Here is a 15,020-nt window from a genome sequence, read left to right as displayed (position 1 = left end):
AGAGGGGATAAAAGGCTTATCTCGAACTACAGGGATTTTTGAATGGCACCTACGGGTCCCTACCATGTGAGCTGAGTCTCTCTTTTCAGATTTCCCTCTAAGCTCTAGAACTGCAGGCAGCTCTAAAAGAACTAAAGAGGCTCAAAATCAAGACCTTCCTTGCGCAAAGGGGGCTGGACAGCTCCGCTCCTTCAGGCGCCTAAGATCATAGGATTTTTAGAAGTTCTTTAGAATTGTGATTTTCTGAAGCTCTTAGTTCCTTAGGTGCCAGTCATACAAGTCATTTTTGCATTTCTTTGATATATGTATAAACACCAAGGACCTCTTTCTCCCTAACTGATGATTTTTCTAGTTTTTAACAACCCAGTTGTCCACAAGAAGATCTGGGCCAGGAGAAAGGACCTACCAGATACTGGTTATCTGCCCCATCAAAGTGTTATAGAGCAGAAATTAGCTGCTCTATAACACAACCTTGCACATGGCTGACAGGGGTTCAATCCCCAGCATACCATATAGTCCCTTGAACACCACTAGGAGTGATTCCTGAGTGCAGAGCCAGGAATATGCCCTGAGCATCGCTAGGTGTGGCTCCAAAGCAAATAAACAAACAAAAACCCTGAAATTAAAAATGCATTTAGAGAAAATAAGACCTTAGGTTTCTGTAGAACACTCTATCCCTGCATTAAGAAGCTGCTTGGTTAAGGAAGGGAAGAAATTGCAGTAATGGAGAAGTATGTTCCCCTTTATCTTGCCCTTTACAGGGAATGGTGTCTGTTCCTTATTAGATAACACAAGTGTATTGAGTAAAGAATTATAGGGAAAATTCCAAAAAGCTTTTGTTTTCTAGCAAGAAATCATTTTATTGTTGATCTCTTCTGATATTTGCAGGAAAACGGCATTTTATTTCTATGTCACGAAACAGGTGTGTGTATGTGTGTGTGTGTGTGTGCGCACGCACGTCTGTGTGTGTCTCTCCTTGATAAATATTAACTAGAATAGTCAAGTAAATGAGACCTGAAAAAGAAAATTGGTTCTCAAAATGATTGGAGCTGCTAATGTTTTCCATATTTATCAGGTGCCTATTCACTTTCTATCCGTGACTGGGATGATATGAAAGGAGACCATGTCAAACATTATAAAATTCGAAAACTTGACAATGGTGGATACTACATTACCACCCGGGCCCAGTTTGAAACACTCCAGCAGCTTGTACAACATTACTCAGGTAACCTGAATTCTAACCAGCTACTCACCAGTTGGACCCTGGAGGGAGAAAGGGTGGGCATGGGTGCAAGGAAGAGAAGGGAGGACAAAGTGGCCCAACAAATGTGTACCATCACTAGGAAAATCATTTTTTTTTCTAGACCCTCAGGTGGGAATGACAACCAGCAGGTTCTGTGACTGTCCATTCACCATAGTTATCCAAAACATTAATCCAAAGAGTCTTTATTTAACCTTTTGTTTCCCAGGGTGTAGAAAGCAATTAATTAAATTTTAAAAGTTGTTTGTTTTTTCATCATCACCCTGGAATCTTTGCAAGGTATCTTTCCCAGGATCCTGCACTAGGTAATGAGAAACAGTGAAAGGAAGCAGTGTGGTCTCAGGAGGATACTCTATGGGCCTCCCGAAGGGGAGTCTCTTCACCATCACTGACTCTCAGCTCCATGTCTACATACATCTAAGTCTAAGGTGTATTAGCCCATTGTTGCACCCGTTGCACTAAATTAAACCTCTAATTTTATCAGTTTCTGTCCTAACACCTGAATGTCACCTTAATTTTTTAGTTCCTATACACTCAATTTTGGAACGGGAGTGATAGTAGAGGGAGCAGGATGTTTGCCTTCCACACAGTCAGCCCAGTTTCAATTGCCTGCCTCCCATCTGGTCCTCAAGCACTGCCAGGGGTGATTCCTGAGCATAGAACCAGAAGTAAGCCAGGAGTACTGCCTGGAGTTGGCCCCCAAAAGAACTCCAAAATGAAGCAAAACTCAATCATTGATGTTTATAATTGCAGTTTATACAAATAAAATGGATTTATGTGCAGTTTTTAAGATAGCTGCTTTCTTTCCTAGATTAACAAGTATGTCCTACTGTGTAATACACACATGAGTACAGATGCGTGGATATAAATGCTCAGATAGATCTTTGTGTCCCATTAAGCCCTGTAATTGTTGTAATACTCAAATGTATTTTTATATTGTTCTTATAGACAGTTTAAAAAATTATATATATATATATATATATATATATATATATATAGCATGACCTGACCTGAACTAATGCTCTATGAACTTTCTTAAATGTGTATAAGATTTTGTGGTACATCTCTTCCCCACCAAAGACAATCTTTCAAAAATTACAGTGAGAAAATGTCAATCTATTGATCCTGAGCACTAATAAGTAAATGAAAAATTAACCACACTTGGCAGTACTAATTAAATAGGGCATTAGGTAACTTTGTTTTATGTGGGCACTAATGAAATATTAGCAAGAACTAGAACAAGATAGCTCCGTGAACTTAAGTGATAGATTCAAAATGCCTGCATGTTGTAAAGATTTTCCAAATGCCAAAATACATTTTATTATAGCCAAACTTCAGCAGGATCCCCAGGGTTTGAATCATTTGAAAATATTGTGTTGGAAAGTACACCTTAATAACATCATAAAGCTTGAAGGAGAGAAGGTATATGAAGAGCTAAAGGCATTTTTTAATCTCAAAAAATAATAATAATAATCTAGCTCAAGCTAGATTTGTTTTATATTGGTTTATCCTGTTCCTGCTTCCTCACACACAATAAAATGCCTTTGAAATATTGACACATAAATAATTTTTTGTCTAAACAGCGCAAAGGAACATTCTATCCAAAAAGGAAGGAATAGAAAGTAGCTTAAAGTAAGGCATAAGGTTCCTGGTACAGGCTGATATTTTGTTACCAATAAAGTGTTCAAGTGCCTACCAGTTTCACTGAGCCTTCCCAAAACTGGTTATATAGGGAAATCATATCTACCTAGATTGCTAAGTTGGATATTAGTTGCTAATTTGACAGCTTTTAAATTGTATTTATTTGATACTAATTAAATTGAATATTGTACTGCTTAAAAGAAAAATAAAAAGTAGCTTAAAATGGTTCCTAGAGGCGCTGGAGCAATAGCACAGCGGGTAGGGCGTTTGCCTTGCACGCAGCCTACTCGAGTTGGATTCCCAGCAGCTCATATGATCCCTTGAAGGGGTAATTCCTGAGTGCAGAGCTAGGAGTGACCCCTGTGCATCGCGGGTGTGACTGAAAAAGAAAAAGAAAAAAAAGGTTCCTGGAGACAAGGGAAGGATGCTCTGCTTTTGCCTTCCCAGGGTTAAAGCCTATAGGCGTGGCTGATGAAGCTAGCCCCGACCCTGCTCAAGCTAACCCCACCCCTAGCCCCGCCCCAACTCAGTTAGCCCCGCCCCTAGCCCCGCCTTGGCTCAGCTCATCCTGCCCTGCTCTCTGCAGCCTTGTCACTTCCTACCTGCCCCTGTTCTCTTACCTTTTGTCCCCTACTGTCTGTTTAGGTAATTTCCCCTTAGCACTGCTAGATTCTAAAAGGAATGTACTCTATAAAAAGAAAAACTGGATGAAAAGAGATGAGAGAGAAAAAAAAGATGGGGGGGGTCTTAGAAATCCTCCAAATAACCTATAAATGATGACTACTTTTTTTTTCCTTCCTCATTTTGTAGGAAATGGAGTTCTTTCACATTCTTGAATTTCTGCAGATTTTACTTTTCATTTTCTCCTTTCAAATCAGACTCCTAAATTATACATCAGAGACTGTATAAAGGTTTTTTTAAATGGGAAATATGAAAGAAGCAAGAGTATCTGATTGATAGGACAGAGTCAGTTAAAATGGCAAAGAAAGCACTCGAGAAATGTGGTCTCTTTTTTCCCCTGCCAAATAGAATCTCCATCTCACTAGTTTCTAAGGGTCTAATGTTCCATGCAGGAGTACTGCTCAAGTTATAATTCTAACGATATTCATATCAAAGAGCGCCCCAGCTGATATTGTGGCAAGAAAAAGATGACCTTACGGCAGTATGTCCAGGACTGTCTTTTGGAGTCAGTGCGCGGTGTCTGGGTTTCTGGAAAACTTGTGACTAGCATGTAGGACTGAAAACAAGTTTTCCTGACTTGATAATGACACCAAAACAGCCTGTATCTGTACATATGTGTATAGTGTATTATACCTGAGAGCAGAGAATAGTCCAATTTTAAAATGTCTTCTACCTCCAATGATTATGTTTCAGTGTGATGTCTAGCTTTCTAAGATGTGTGTAGTTTTCTGCTGGTGTAGCCCTGTTTGAAGTATCTCTATGTGCTGAATGGGTTTGTTATGTACGTGTAAATGTTGTTGTTTCACCTGTTCTGCTTCTCTCTCCCTCTCCTGCTGCTGCCCCTGATCCATCAGAGAGAGCCGCAGGTCTCTGCTGCCGCCTAGTAGTTCCTTGTCACAAAGGGATGCCGAGGCTTACCGATCTGTCTGTCAAAACCAAAGATGTCTGGGAAATCCCTCGAGAGTCCCTGCAGTTGATCAAGAGACTGGGAAATGGGCAGTTTGGGGAAGTATGGATGGGTACGCTGAGACTCAGTTACTCTATTTTCTGTGACCTTCTTTGGGAAGTCCCAAAGGCCAAAGATGGAAGGTGGAAAATAAAAAATTTTGACTAGGAAGAACCCTCAAATTATAAAGAACAATAATTTTGATTTCAAGAATTCTGAAATTTCCAGAGGCTATTAAGTGACAAGATTGGCAAATGGCTCAAAATATACAGTTATTGGAATCTCAATTCATAAACCTGTGAATGGTGCCAGGAATGTTATCACTGGCATCAAATATCTTATCCTCATTCATAGCTGCAAATGTTTGCCAAATGAACTCAGTGTTACCCTAACGGGCAAGTCACCTTCCATCTTTCCTAATGCATGCATAATTATGGATCATAAGGTCTGTGTTTTCTTTATTAATTCCTTCTCCTGTAGAGAAAGCTGATGGTTTATGTTTTAACTTAACTGTGATTGCACCGAGTTGTACCCCACAAACTTCTGGATTGGCTAAAGATGCTTGGGAAGTGTCACGTGACTCCCTGTTTCTGCAGAAGAAGTTGGGTCATGGGTGTTTCGCTGATGTGTGGCTTGGTAAGGCAGAGGGCACCTTTTGTTTGGGCTGCATCCCAAAACCAATTGAAAGAAAATTTCTGGACCAAAAAATGCAGGTGTAGCCATTGGGAGTGCAATACTCAACCTGGATAGCTACTTGAGTTCGGGCCATCCAGCTTTTGAGTATACAGTCATACCTGAATGTGCTCTTCTAATCTCATTTCCCATGGTTCACTAAGTAAGGCACAAAAAGAAATCCCTTACAATCAGAGTTGGGTGTTTCTTCTTCCTAAGACCTGGGAAGGTAAGATGCTATTATTGGGCTACTGTAGGGAGACTGTGGAGATTTTGCTCAAGAGAATGGGTTTAAATCTTCAATAGCTAATTACCCTTGGGCAAAGGACTTTTTTTTAACCAGTCTGTTTCCTCATCTGGAAAACTGGGATCCAACTTCCTAGGTTTTAAGGATACATGAACCATATGTTTGGGTCCCTTGCAGACACTGGAAACTCAGTAGACAAACTTCTCTTAACTTGGTTGTTCTTGATGAGACTGACAGCATTGGGCTTGTGTAACACCAGTTTGGGGCAGTTTGCCACTTTCTTAGAGATAATCCAAGCATTTAGTCTCCATCCAAAAATATCTGTCTGCAAGGCAGTGCTTATGGAATCCTCTTTTTATGCTTCCATAAAAACTATATAAGTTGGATCCTTTTCCTATGTGTTAGTAAAGGTATTTAAGTATGATTTACACTAAAGGAATTGCATAAAAGTTAAAGAAATCACTAGAAATCAAGTCTGATTACTCAAATATCCATATAGATACGTAGAGACAAATGTATAGATGGATGGATGGATGAACAGACAGATATTACTGAATTACAATTACTCAATTACTCAATTTCAGATATTAGATGTGTATGTATACGTTATTGGAATAGTTATCATCCTTATTATTCAGAGTTGATATTATCATGTCATTACTATCTAGACTTCAGTTCTCTAATTTGGAAAATAAGTCTGTATGGCCTTTCTTTCCCTCGTCTGCCCATTTTATAATTGCAGCTGTAGACCCTGGAAATTTTAATCTAGTCATTCATACAATAAGAAGGAATTTGATTCTATAAAAACATATTTAACTTTGAATCATCACACATAGTAGTGAGAGCCTGTTTCCCACAAACATAAAACATCACTCTGTGGTAGCTCCACATAAGGATGAAATATAAATGTAAGTAACTAGGTATTTATTAAAGAAGAAGAATATCTCTATTTAAAATTTGGGGGTGCTAACCACAATCATATGACAAATATACACTTACAAAATGTCAAGTTCCCCATTTACATTTAGTGGCTCATTCTGTAAGATCTGATCAAATTCTTTCAGTCACCTGTATTCTTTTATATTGCATATTATAATTCTGTGAACCATGTTTATGAGTATCAGGACTCTTCAATCTGTGGAACTTTTAAACTCTTTTAAATTCTTTTAAGTATAAAAATTAATTTAAGCCAGTCTTCCTTTTACTTGGGGGTGGCAGGAGACTCAGAAGATAATTCATTTCGATTCCTATATTTTACTCATGAGGTAACCAAGTTTGATTAAAAAAAAAAAAAACCTAGCCTGCCTCTAAAACTATTAGATTTTTTTAACACACTCAGTTTCAATGCTTTTCTTCCTACTTGGCTACTGTTTGATTTTCCCAATCCAGCTGATAGTTATTATCGTTCTTGCTGGACCTAACCATCAGTAAAGCTAAGGAGTTTTCTTTACCTAGGTAAAGTAATGGCAAGTCAGCTGAGCTTCTTGCCAGTACTTACCTGCCTGCACCCTTAGCCCAGTTGTTCAAGGACTCACTCAAGTAGCCCATTATTGCAGGTGATTGAAAATCCAGAGATAATTTCCAAACATCCCAAGTCCGTGGTCATCCTTTTAGCATCACACTCCTTCAAATGAAACTGAATCTACTTTCTAGGGCATTGGATGGACTTCATTCTTGTCCTGAAGTGTCGCAAGCTTTTGAAACAAATTGGTAAACATGGGACTAAGCTGGGAAAAGGAAAGTGGTACCTAACCGAAGTAAGAGCAGAGTTGGCCTGAGTGGTTGCTCTGTGATAGAGCCTCTACCTCACATGTGTGAAGCCTTGGGTTCAATTCCCAGCACCAAAAAGAAAAGAAGTTAAAAATCACTATTTACCAAAAAATAGCAAAAAAAAAAAATCCCATTTTTCCTTTGCACAATGCTTGAAAGAGTCCTTGTAATTGTTGCCCCATGTAAAATGTAACTTTACATAAATAACTATAGATATTTGAGTTGGGGGCTGGGGAGTTCAACCATCAAAAGAAAATCCTAAATATAACTTAATATTGTGGGGGTCTGCAGGTACCTGGAATGGAAACACGAAAGTAGCCATAAAGACTCTCAAACCAGGCACAATGTCCCCTGAATCATTCCTCGAGGAAGCACAGATCATGAAGAAATTGAAGCATGACAAGTTGGTGCAGCTGTATGCAGTGGTGTCAGAGGAACCCATCTACATCGTCACTGAGTATATGAATAAAGGTTAGATATGGGCTCTGGGACCCCACAGTGACCCACAGGGCTTGGTTCAGGGAGAGAAATTCAGTCTCTAGTCTCGGCGTTTTTCCTGCTTCCGGTTTTCTCATCAGCAAGTACTAAGTGTGTACTCATTAGTGAGAATGGTTTTGCAGGGAAGGTAGAGGACACACCCAAAGATGCTCGGAGGACTATGCAGTGCCAGGATTAAACTTGAGGATCCCACACAGCAAAACAGCCCTTGGACCCTCTCCAAGCCCACTGAAGACATTTTTAAGCAAATTGTTATTCTGACCCAAGTCTACCCCCTCATCCTTGTGAAATGCAGTACCCTTGGCCTGCCACATGTATCAGGAGTTCCACCTCCTTTTCAATATCAAGAGGGGCACAGAAGGCTATGAAAATATGCCATAACTTTGAATATTATAGCTTTTGTCAAATATCCTTTTTGCAGGGCTGAGCAGATAATACCAGACACTGTTTCCTAGGCTAAGTTTAGTCCCCATCATCTTTTTTCTTTTCTCTTTTAGCCATATTCTTAAATACCAGATGAAGAAATGACGTGCTTTTAAAGGCACATTTTATTCTTACTATCTGTCTCTGTCTTTTTTTTCTAATCATAGCAATATTGTTGGGGATAATCCCAAAGATTACTATGTTATGGAAAAATAGAGGAAGCAAATAAGAAACACCCTTAAAAGGCAATGTGTGGTATATCAGAGGACACCAGTGTAATTTTTCTTTTCCATGTCTTTACTTTTTTTTTTTACCAATTTTATTCCCTGGCCCTGATAATCTGCCCTTTGTATCTAGGATTATTTGATGAATCGTTTTGTAATGAAAACAAGAAACAAGTCATCAGTGGCCATCCTGAGCAGTCGTTGTCTCCTCCTCCTCCCCCCGCCCCTCCTCCTCCCCCACCCCTCCTCCTCCTCCTTCCCTTCCTCCTCTTCCTCCTCTTCCTCCTCCTCCTCCTCCCCCCGCCCCTCCTCCTCCCCCACCCCTCCTCCTCCCCCTTCCCTTCCTCCTCTTCCTCCTCTTCCTCCTCCTCCTCCCCCCGCCTCACTTCCTCCTCCCCCCACCCCTCCTCCTCCCCCTTCCCCTCCTCCTCCTCCTCCCTACCTCTCTTCCTCCTCCCCCCGCCCCTCCTCCTCCCCCCACCCCTCCTCCTCCCCTTCCCTTCCTCCTCTTCCTCCTCTTCCTCCTCCTCCTCCCCCCGCCTCCCTTCCTCCTCCCCCCACCCCTCCTCCTCCCCCTTCCCCTCCTCCTCCTCCTCCCCCCTACCTCTCTTCCTCCTCCCCCCACCCCTCCTCCTCCCCCTTCCCCTCCTCCTCCTCCCCCACTACCTCTCTTCCTCCTCCCCCCACCCCTCCTCCTCTCCCTTTCCCTCCTCCTCCTCCTCCTCCTCCTCCTCCTCCTCCTCCTCCCCCACTACCTCTCTTCCTCCTCCCCCCACCCCTCCTCCTCCCCCTTCCCCTCCTCCTCGTCCTCCTCCTCCTCCTCCTCCCACCCTCCTCCTCTTGTTTTTGATCTTTTTGTCTGTTTGAAGGCCACCCCCCCACTGGTGTTTGGGGGTTGCTGCTAACCCTATGCTTGCTCCCAGTGTCCCTCAGTGGAGCAAGCCTGGGCATCCCTCTGCAGAGCACCTGTGCTGGCCCTTGGGGCGCGCCCTCCCAACCTGGGCTTATTTCTAAAGCTGTGTCACCGTGTCACCCAAGTGGGTAGACTCTCAAGCCATTCTTTTGGGTGTCTGCTCTCAGGGTTGGATGGCCCTGATGCAATGGGAAGACCTCACTGCCCCACCTTGCATTTCTCAGATATTCCTTTCTTGACTTGAAATCTGGAAATTTTGCCAGTGATTCTCAAATTTGACTCTGTGTTAGGATCACCCAGGGAAATTCTTAAAAATGTAGGTTTCTGTCCTCCCACCTGGGACTCAACAAATCTGGGCTGGCACCTGCCGATTGACTTTTTTTCCTAAGTCCCCTGAGGGTGCTGGGGCTGCTAGCCCCAGGAGGCCTGGTGAAGAACCACTTGACTCCGTGGTCTCGCCCCTTTAGTCTTGCAGGGCTGATTGGAGAAGAAGGGGGATGCATGGTAACTTCGTAGCCTCCATAGCCAGGTGCCTGTTGAGGACATGACCGAACTGAGTCCAGTTGCTTCATTTTTACATGAGGGGGGTGGAGGGGAGAAGAGGTGGCAACCTCCTGAGCAGTGCTTAGTGGACCCAGGAGTCTCCCTGGGAAACTCCGTCCAGCTGTGCGGGTATCAGTGCTGGTGGCCACCTGGGCCACACCTGGTGGTGCCAGGGTTAGGGGAGTTTGGGAGCAAATGTAGTTCCTAGGACTAAACTGTGGGTTCAGTGCTCCAAGGAGCTCTGACCCTTTGAGTTATCTCCAGCCCTGAGTTTTCTTATTTTTATAAGGCTTCTGTTGTCCTTAGAAATGAACATAGTTTATTTTTAAAAATAGAACTCTCCTGACTTTCTGTGCATGAATTGATTTTCTACTCTGCTTTAAAAAAAAAAAAACCTAAGTATTTGATGACATAATTCTTAGTATAAAACCTTACTCTTAAAACCAAATATAGCCCACTGGTGGGAATCTTTATCATTCAAACTAAATTGAAATGTTTTTATGTTTCGTTCCTAGGAAGTTTACTTGATTTCTTAAAAGATGGAGAAGGACGAGCTCTGAAATTGCCAAATCTTGTGGACATGGCGGCACAGGTAGGCCCCTTGGTGCCCTGATGATTGCCTGAGGTGGAATTGTGTATCAGCACAGAGGGCCCCAGTATAACAACCATCTCCTGTTCCCTGATTTTCCACAGGTTGCTGCAGGAATGGCTTACATCGAGCGCATGAATTACATCCACAGAGATCTGCGATCAGCAAACATTCTCGTAGGGAATGGACTGATATGCAAGATTGCGGACTTCGGTTTGGCCAGATTGATCGAAGATAATGAGTACACAGCAAGACAAGGTGAGCCCTTGCATGCGATGCTGGCAGTCACATCCTCAGGACCAGTTTCTTGCATTCCCCTTCCTGTGTCCTTCCCATCCTTACTCCAAGAAACATCTGAAATCTCATTATTTTTTTGGTGGTGGGAGAAGGGGATCCGGGGTGGGGGGGCCCACACAGTGATGCTCGGGTTACTCCTGGCTCTCTGCTCAGGAATTAACTCCTCACGGTGCTCAGGGGACCATATGGGATGCCAGGGATCAAACCCAGGTCAGCCACATGCAAGGCAAGCACCCTGCATGCTGTACTATCACCCCAGTCCCTGAAACTTCGTTCTTTGGCTGGGTTCTCACTCCTCGGTCTGGCAGGCATCTGACAGCCCTGCAGTGGGAGCCAAAATTGGTTGAGTAGAAGGGTGACACTTGCTGCTTTAGTGAGTGCCAGCTGATGAGCTCCCCCTGGCTGCTGCCCCTCTCCTCTCAACATTCAGCCCTCGGACACTTGACCTTTGGAGAAGGGTGGTGGAAGGCCAAGTGTCCAGCCAGGGAATTGCCCATCACTCCATCTGTCTCAGCAAATAAGCAAAAGACATGTGCATGAAAGGAAGTTCTGTAGAGGCTCCAACAGAGTCCTTGTCCAGTGAAACCCCAAGGCATGGCGCAGCTTCTCAGAGCTAGTACAGGGCTAGGGGGCGGGGTGGGGGGGACAAGTGAGACCCAGGACTAAAGCTGCTCAGCTGTGGTGAGGAAAGCCCCTTTGGTAGAGTGTGGTGGGGGGGGCTAGTTTAACCCAGATTTGCTCTATGGTTGCCTTCCCCACCTCCTGCTAAACCCAACTCCAAGTCAGAGGCCACAGGAAGCTGCCAGGTGGGGGAGGGGTGTTCCAGATCAGCGTGAAGGGTGCAGGAATGGGGTCTGGAGCAACCTTGAGAGAGAGAGGGAGGCCCTCAAAAAACCCCACCTCCTTTCTTCAACCTTCCCCTCCCCACATCGAGCCCCCTACAGAGATGGTCTCAATCAGCTTCTTGGTAAAACACAACCCAAACCAAACACAGCTCCTCAGGGGCATTTCAAGCAGCCCAGCTCAGGGATCCTGGGCTTGCTTCTCTGGGCTCTGTGCCGCGCAGTCCACGGGGAATGGTGTGGAATGAAGTGTGCTCTGTGCAGCCTCCCGGGGGCTCCCACAGTCCTGTACAGTAGCTGCAGGACGGGGTTGCCCCTGTGCTGTGTAACTGGCATCTTGTCTGTCCATCATTCAGAGGAAACCAGGAACTACAGCAGCACATGGGTGCTGCTTTCTGTGACCCACCTCCGGAATGCTCCCTCTTCTTTCCTAATTCATTTCACGCCCGTCCTTCTCTTCTTTCATTTGACTCAGAGAGTGGAACAGGGGCCTCGAATGATAAGGAGAAATCTTTCACTCAGACTCTGGCTGGCACAGATACTGTCCAAATGCTAAATGTCACGTTGGCCAGACAGCTCGGCTCTTTGAATTTCTCTAACACGCAGCAGGGCTGGCCTGTAGCCAGTGCCCACAGTGAATGCCCCACCACCACACACACACACACACACACACACACACACACACACACACTGCATACTGCATACTACACCCCGGGGAGGGGGGCCAGATGGCAAGCCGTACGGCTAATCAAAGGCACATGGATAGCTGTGATTGGCATGGCCGTGCAGGGAGAGTGCAGGGTGATTTGAAGTCAAGGTAGGCTGCAGGAGGCTGGTGGCGGCGGGCCCCAGCCCTGGGCTGGAGTGAGAGGTTTGCCTGGAGGCAGCCCTGTCAGCCCTCAGGGGAGCGGGAGGGCAGAGGCAGAGGCAGGAATACGTCATGCAGGAAGGGAAGAGCAGGGAGCCATCCCAGTGGCTGTGTAAGTGCCATTGATGTGTGGTTAGACACTGTGCACCCAAGCGATCCAAGCTCCTGGACTGTGGCCTTTCTCTAGGGTGAGGTTCAAAGCCTTGAAAGAGAAGGTCACCCTAGGGTGCTAGCAGGAGCCCATTCCCGGGGCTTGACTGCTCAGTCGATGTGGGGAGTGCCCTCTGGCGGTGGCTCTGAGTGGTGGTTACATAAGAGGAACTTACCCACTCTGGTGTCACCTCAGCATTCTTGCTTGCCTTGGATCAGGACGGGAGCAGCCACCCCAAATCTGGCCGTCAAATCCTGCCCTCCTGCCCCTTGGCTTTCTCACAGGCACCATCACTTTCCCCAACACTTTCTTTCTTTCTTTTTTTTTTTTTTTTTTGCTTTTTTGGTCACACCCGGCGATGCACAGGGGTCACTCCTGGCTCTGCACTCAGGAACTACCCCTGGCGGTGCTCAGGGGACCATATGGGATGCTGGGAATCGAACCCGGGTCGGCCGAGTGCAAGGCAAATGCCCTACCCGCTGTGCTATTACTCCAGCCCCCCCCCCACACACACTTACTTTCTGAAAAGGACATCCCACCCCTTTCCTTTGCATTTCTTCCTGCTCTGTTCCCTTTCAGAAGTATCTTGAAATCCATGCCAGGTATTAGAAAGAGGTAAGTAAGAAGTAAATGGACTAGAAAAAAAAATAGAAAATTTAGGGAGGGTGAGACTAAGGGGCCTCAGGACCTACCAAGATCACAAACAAAATTCTGTCTTCAAAGAGAAGTCTGGGAGCAAGGGTGTTTGTGGAGGACCTTGTCCAGTCCCAGGTCTGAGCTGGCAAATGGGAGGCGTGTGGAGGGGAACAGTAGAACAATAGTTTCGGAGGAGGTGGCTCACTCCTTCCGAGTCACATGCTAGTGAAATGGCAGAGGCGGGGTGTGCAGTCAGGTCTGATCTGCACTGTGACATTCCACCCTCTTAAGTTATTGCCAACTGTCTCGCATGAAAACAGTGACTAAAACAAAAATAGAGATGAGTCCCAACCTCCCCCCTTTTTTGTTAAATTGTTCGTTTGGGTGCCCTACCCAGCAGTGCTCTGGAACTACTCCTGCCTCAGTGCTCAGGGTCACTCCCAGAAAGTGCTTGGAGGACCAGGCGGTGCTGGAAATCAAATCCAAGCCTCTTGACATGTTGGAGCGCCTTTTTCCCTTTATGCTATGGGTTAGCTTTTGTTTAGGTTTGATATTGGGCTACTCTCGGCCATGCTCAAGTCTTTCTCCTGGCTCTTCACTCAAGGATCTGTGCTGGTGGGACCAGAGGTGGTGCCAGGAATTAAACCTAGGTCAGCCACATGCAAGACAAACACCTGATCCCATACTGTCTCTCCGATCCTTGTAGAGAACATTTTAAGAGGGACCTTCCATTGTGCCAGTATGAGGGAATTGGGAAGGCCTTTGTTTCGTAGTTCTGGACGTACCACCCATTTGTAAAAGGCCCTTCCCAGTAGAAGGGGCCTGTTATGTCAGCCAGTGGGCTCTGTGGAGGGCAGACATTATGCTCAATATCCGTGGAGGTATTCTGTGGGGAAGAGTCAGTGCCTCCTGACAGCCCAATACTGTCTGCAAGTCAGACTCCCCAAGCTGCACCCTGATCCTTGAAGTGGGTGGTCCCCAAAAGCATGTGTACTTGTGTTTTAGGACCATGAGTGATCATTGATTTTTCAGTGCAGTTGTTTCTCTCTTGTGGGCACAGGGACATGTCTGTCCCCCCCCAAGCTGGGTAGCATTTCCCAGAGCAGAGGCCCATCTAGAATTAGCCCTTCCTGTGCTCCTCCCACTCTCTGGCTTAGATGAGAAACCCCACGTGAAGATGAAGGTCAAGACCAGACCCGGAGCGTAGGAGGGTGGTTCTTTGCAGACAGCGTTCTAGAAGCAACTGGAAATTATTTAGTCCTTCTCCCTCCATTAGAGACGATCGATTTTCTTTGAGTCATAAACCCTTTGCTAAATTCTGTCCGTCAGGATGTTTAAGTGAGGCGAACAATACCAATTACTGGGTGACTTGTCTGTGGAAGGGGCTTTGCTCAGAGTTACTGTCAGAAAGAAACACTGGGGCCATCAGCGAGCAAGAAGAGGGGCGTACAGGAATGTTGTGCTGTCAGACAAGGGGATTTGAAACCCACTTCTGTCACTGACCAGCTCCGGCCTTTGGGAAGGCAGACCTTTTCATGCCTTGGTTTGCTTCTCAGTAAAATTGCGACCTACTTTGTTCTTTAATTTTTGCAAAGATGAAATGTAACAGTACAAATAAAGTGTTCAGCAGAGTGCCCAGCACATTTAAAGACACTTGTAGTTCTGGTATAAGAACTGTATTCTTAGAGAATGAATCAGTGCAAGAAGAGATTCTGAATGCAGAAGAAAGACACACATTATTTGGGAAAGGAACCTGGAGGCGGGGAGGAGGGAGTCAGGGTAATTCCCAAACAGTGAAATGAGAGTAAGCAAGCAGAA

At 45.1% G+C, this 15,020-nt stretch overlaps 1 protein-coding gene across 1 annotated transcript in view; it reads left to right on the top strand.

The window, feature by feature from the left end:
* The window catches only part of FYN (FYN proto-oncogene, Src family tyrosine kinase), a 225,139-nt gene that overhangs the window by 175,610 nt on the left and 34,509 nt on the right, over positions 1-15,020 (top strand). The window contains exons 8-12 of the mRNA XM_055134239.1: positions 1,076-1,225; positions 4,438-4,602; positions 7,510-7,689; positions 10,335-10,411; positions 10,513-10,666. Coding sequence (XP_054990214.1) covers positions 1,076-1,225; positions 4,438-4,602; positions 7,510-7,689; positions 10,335-10,411; positions 10,513-10,666 — 726 coding nt within the window. The remainder of the gene's footprint in view (positions 1-1,075; positions 1,226-4,437; positions 4,603-7,509; positions 7,690-10,334; positions 10,412-10,512; positions 10,667-15,020) is intronic.

This window comes from Sorex araneus, chromosome 4 (assembly GCF_027595985.1).
Source record: "Sorex araneus isolate mSorAra2 chromosome 4, mSorAra2.pri, whole genome shotgun sequence".
In the NCBI taxonomy this organism is placed as follows: Eukaryota; Metazoa; Chordata; class Mammalia; order Eulipotyphla; family Soricidae; genus Sorex; species Sorex araneus.
This window is presented reverse-complemented; position numbering and strand designations above follow the sequence as displayed.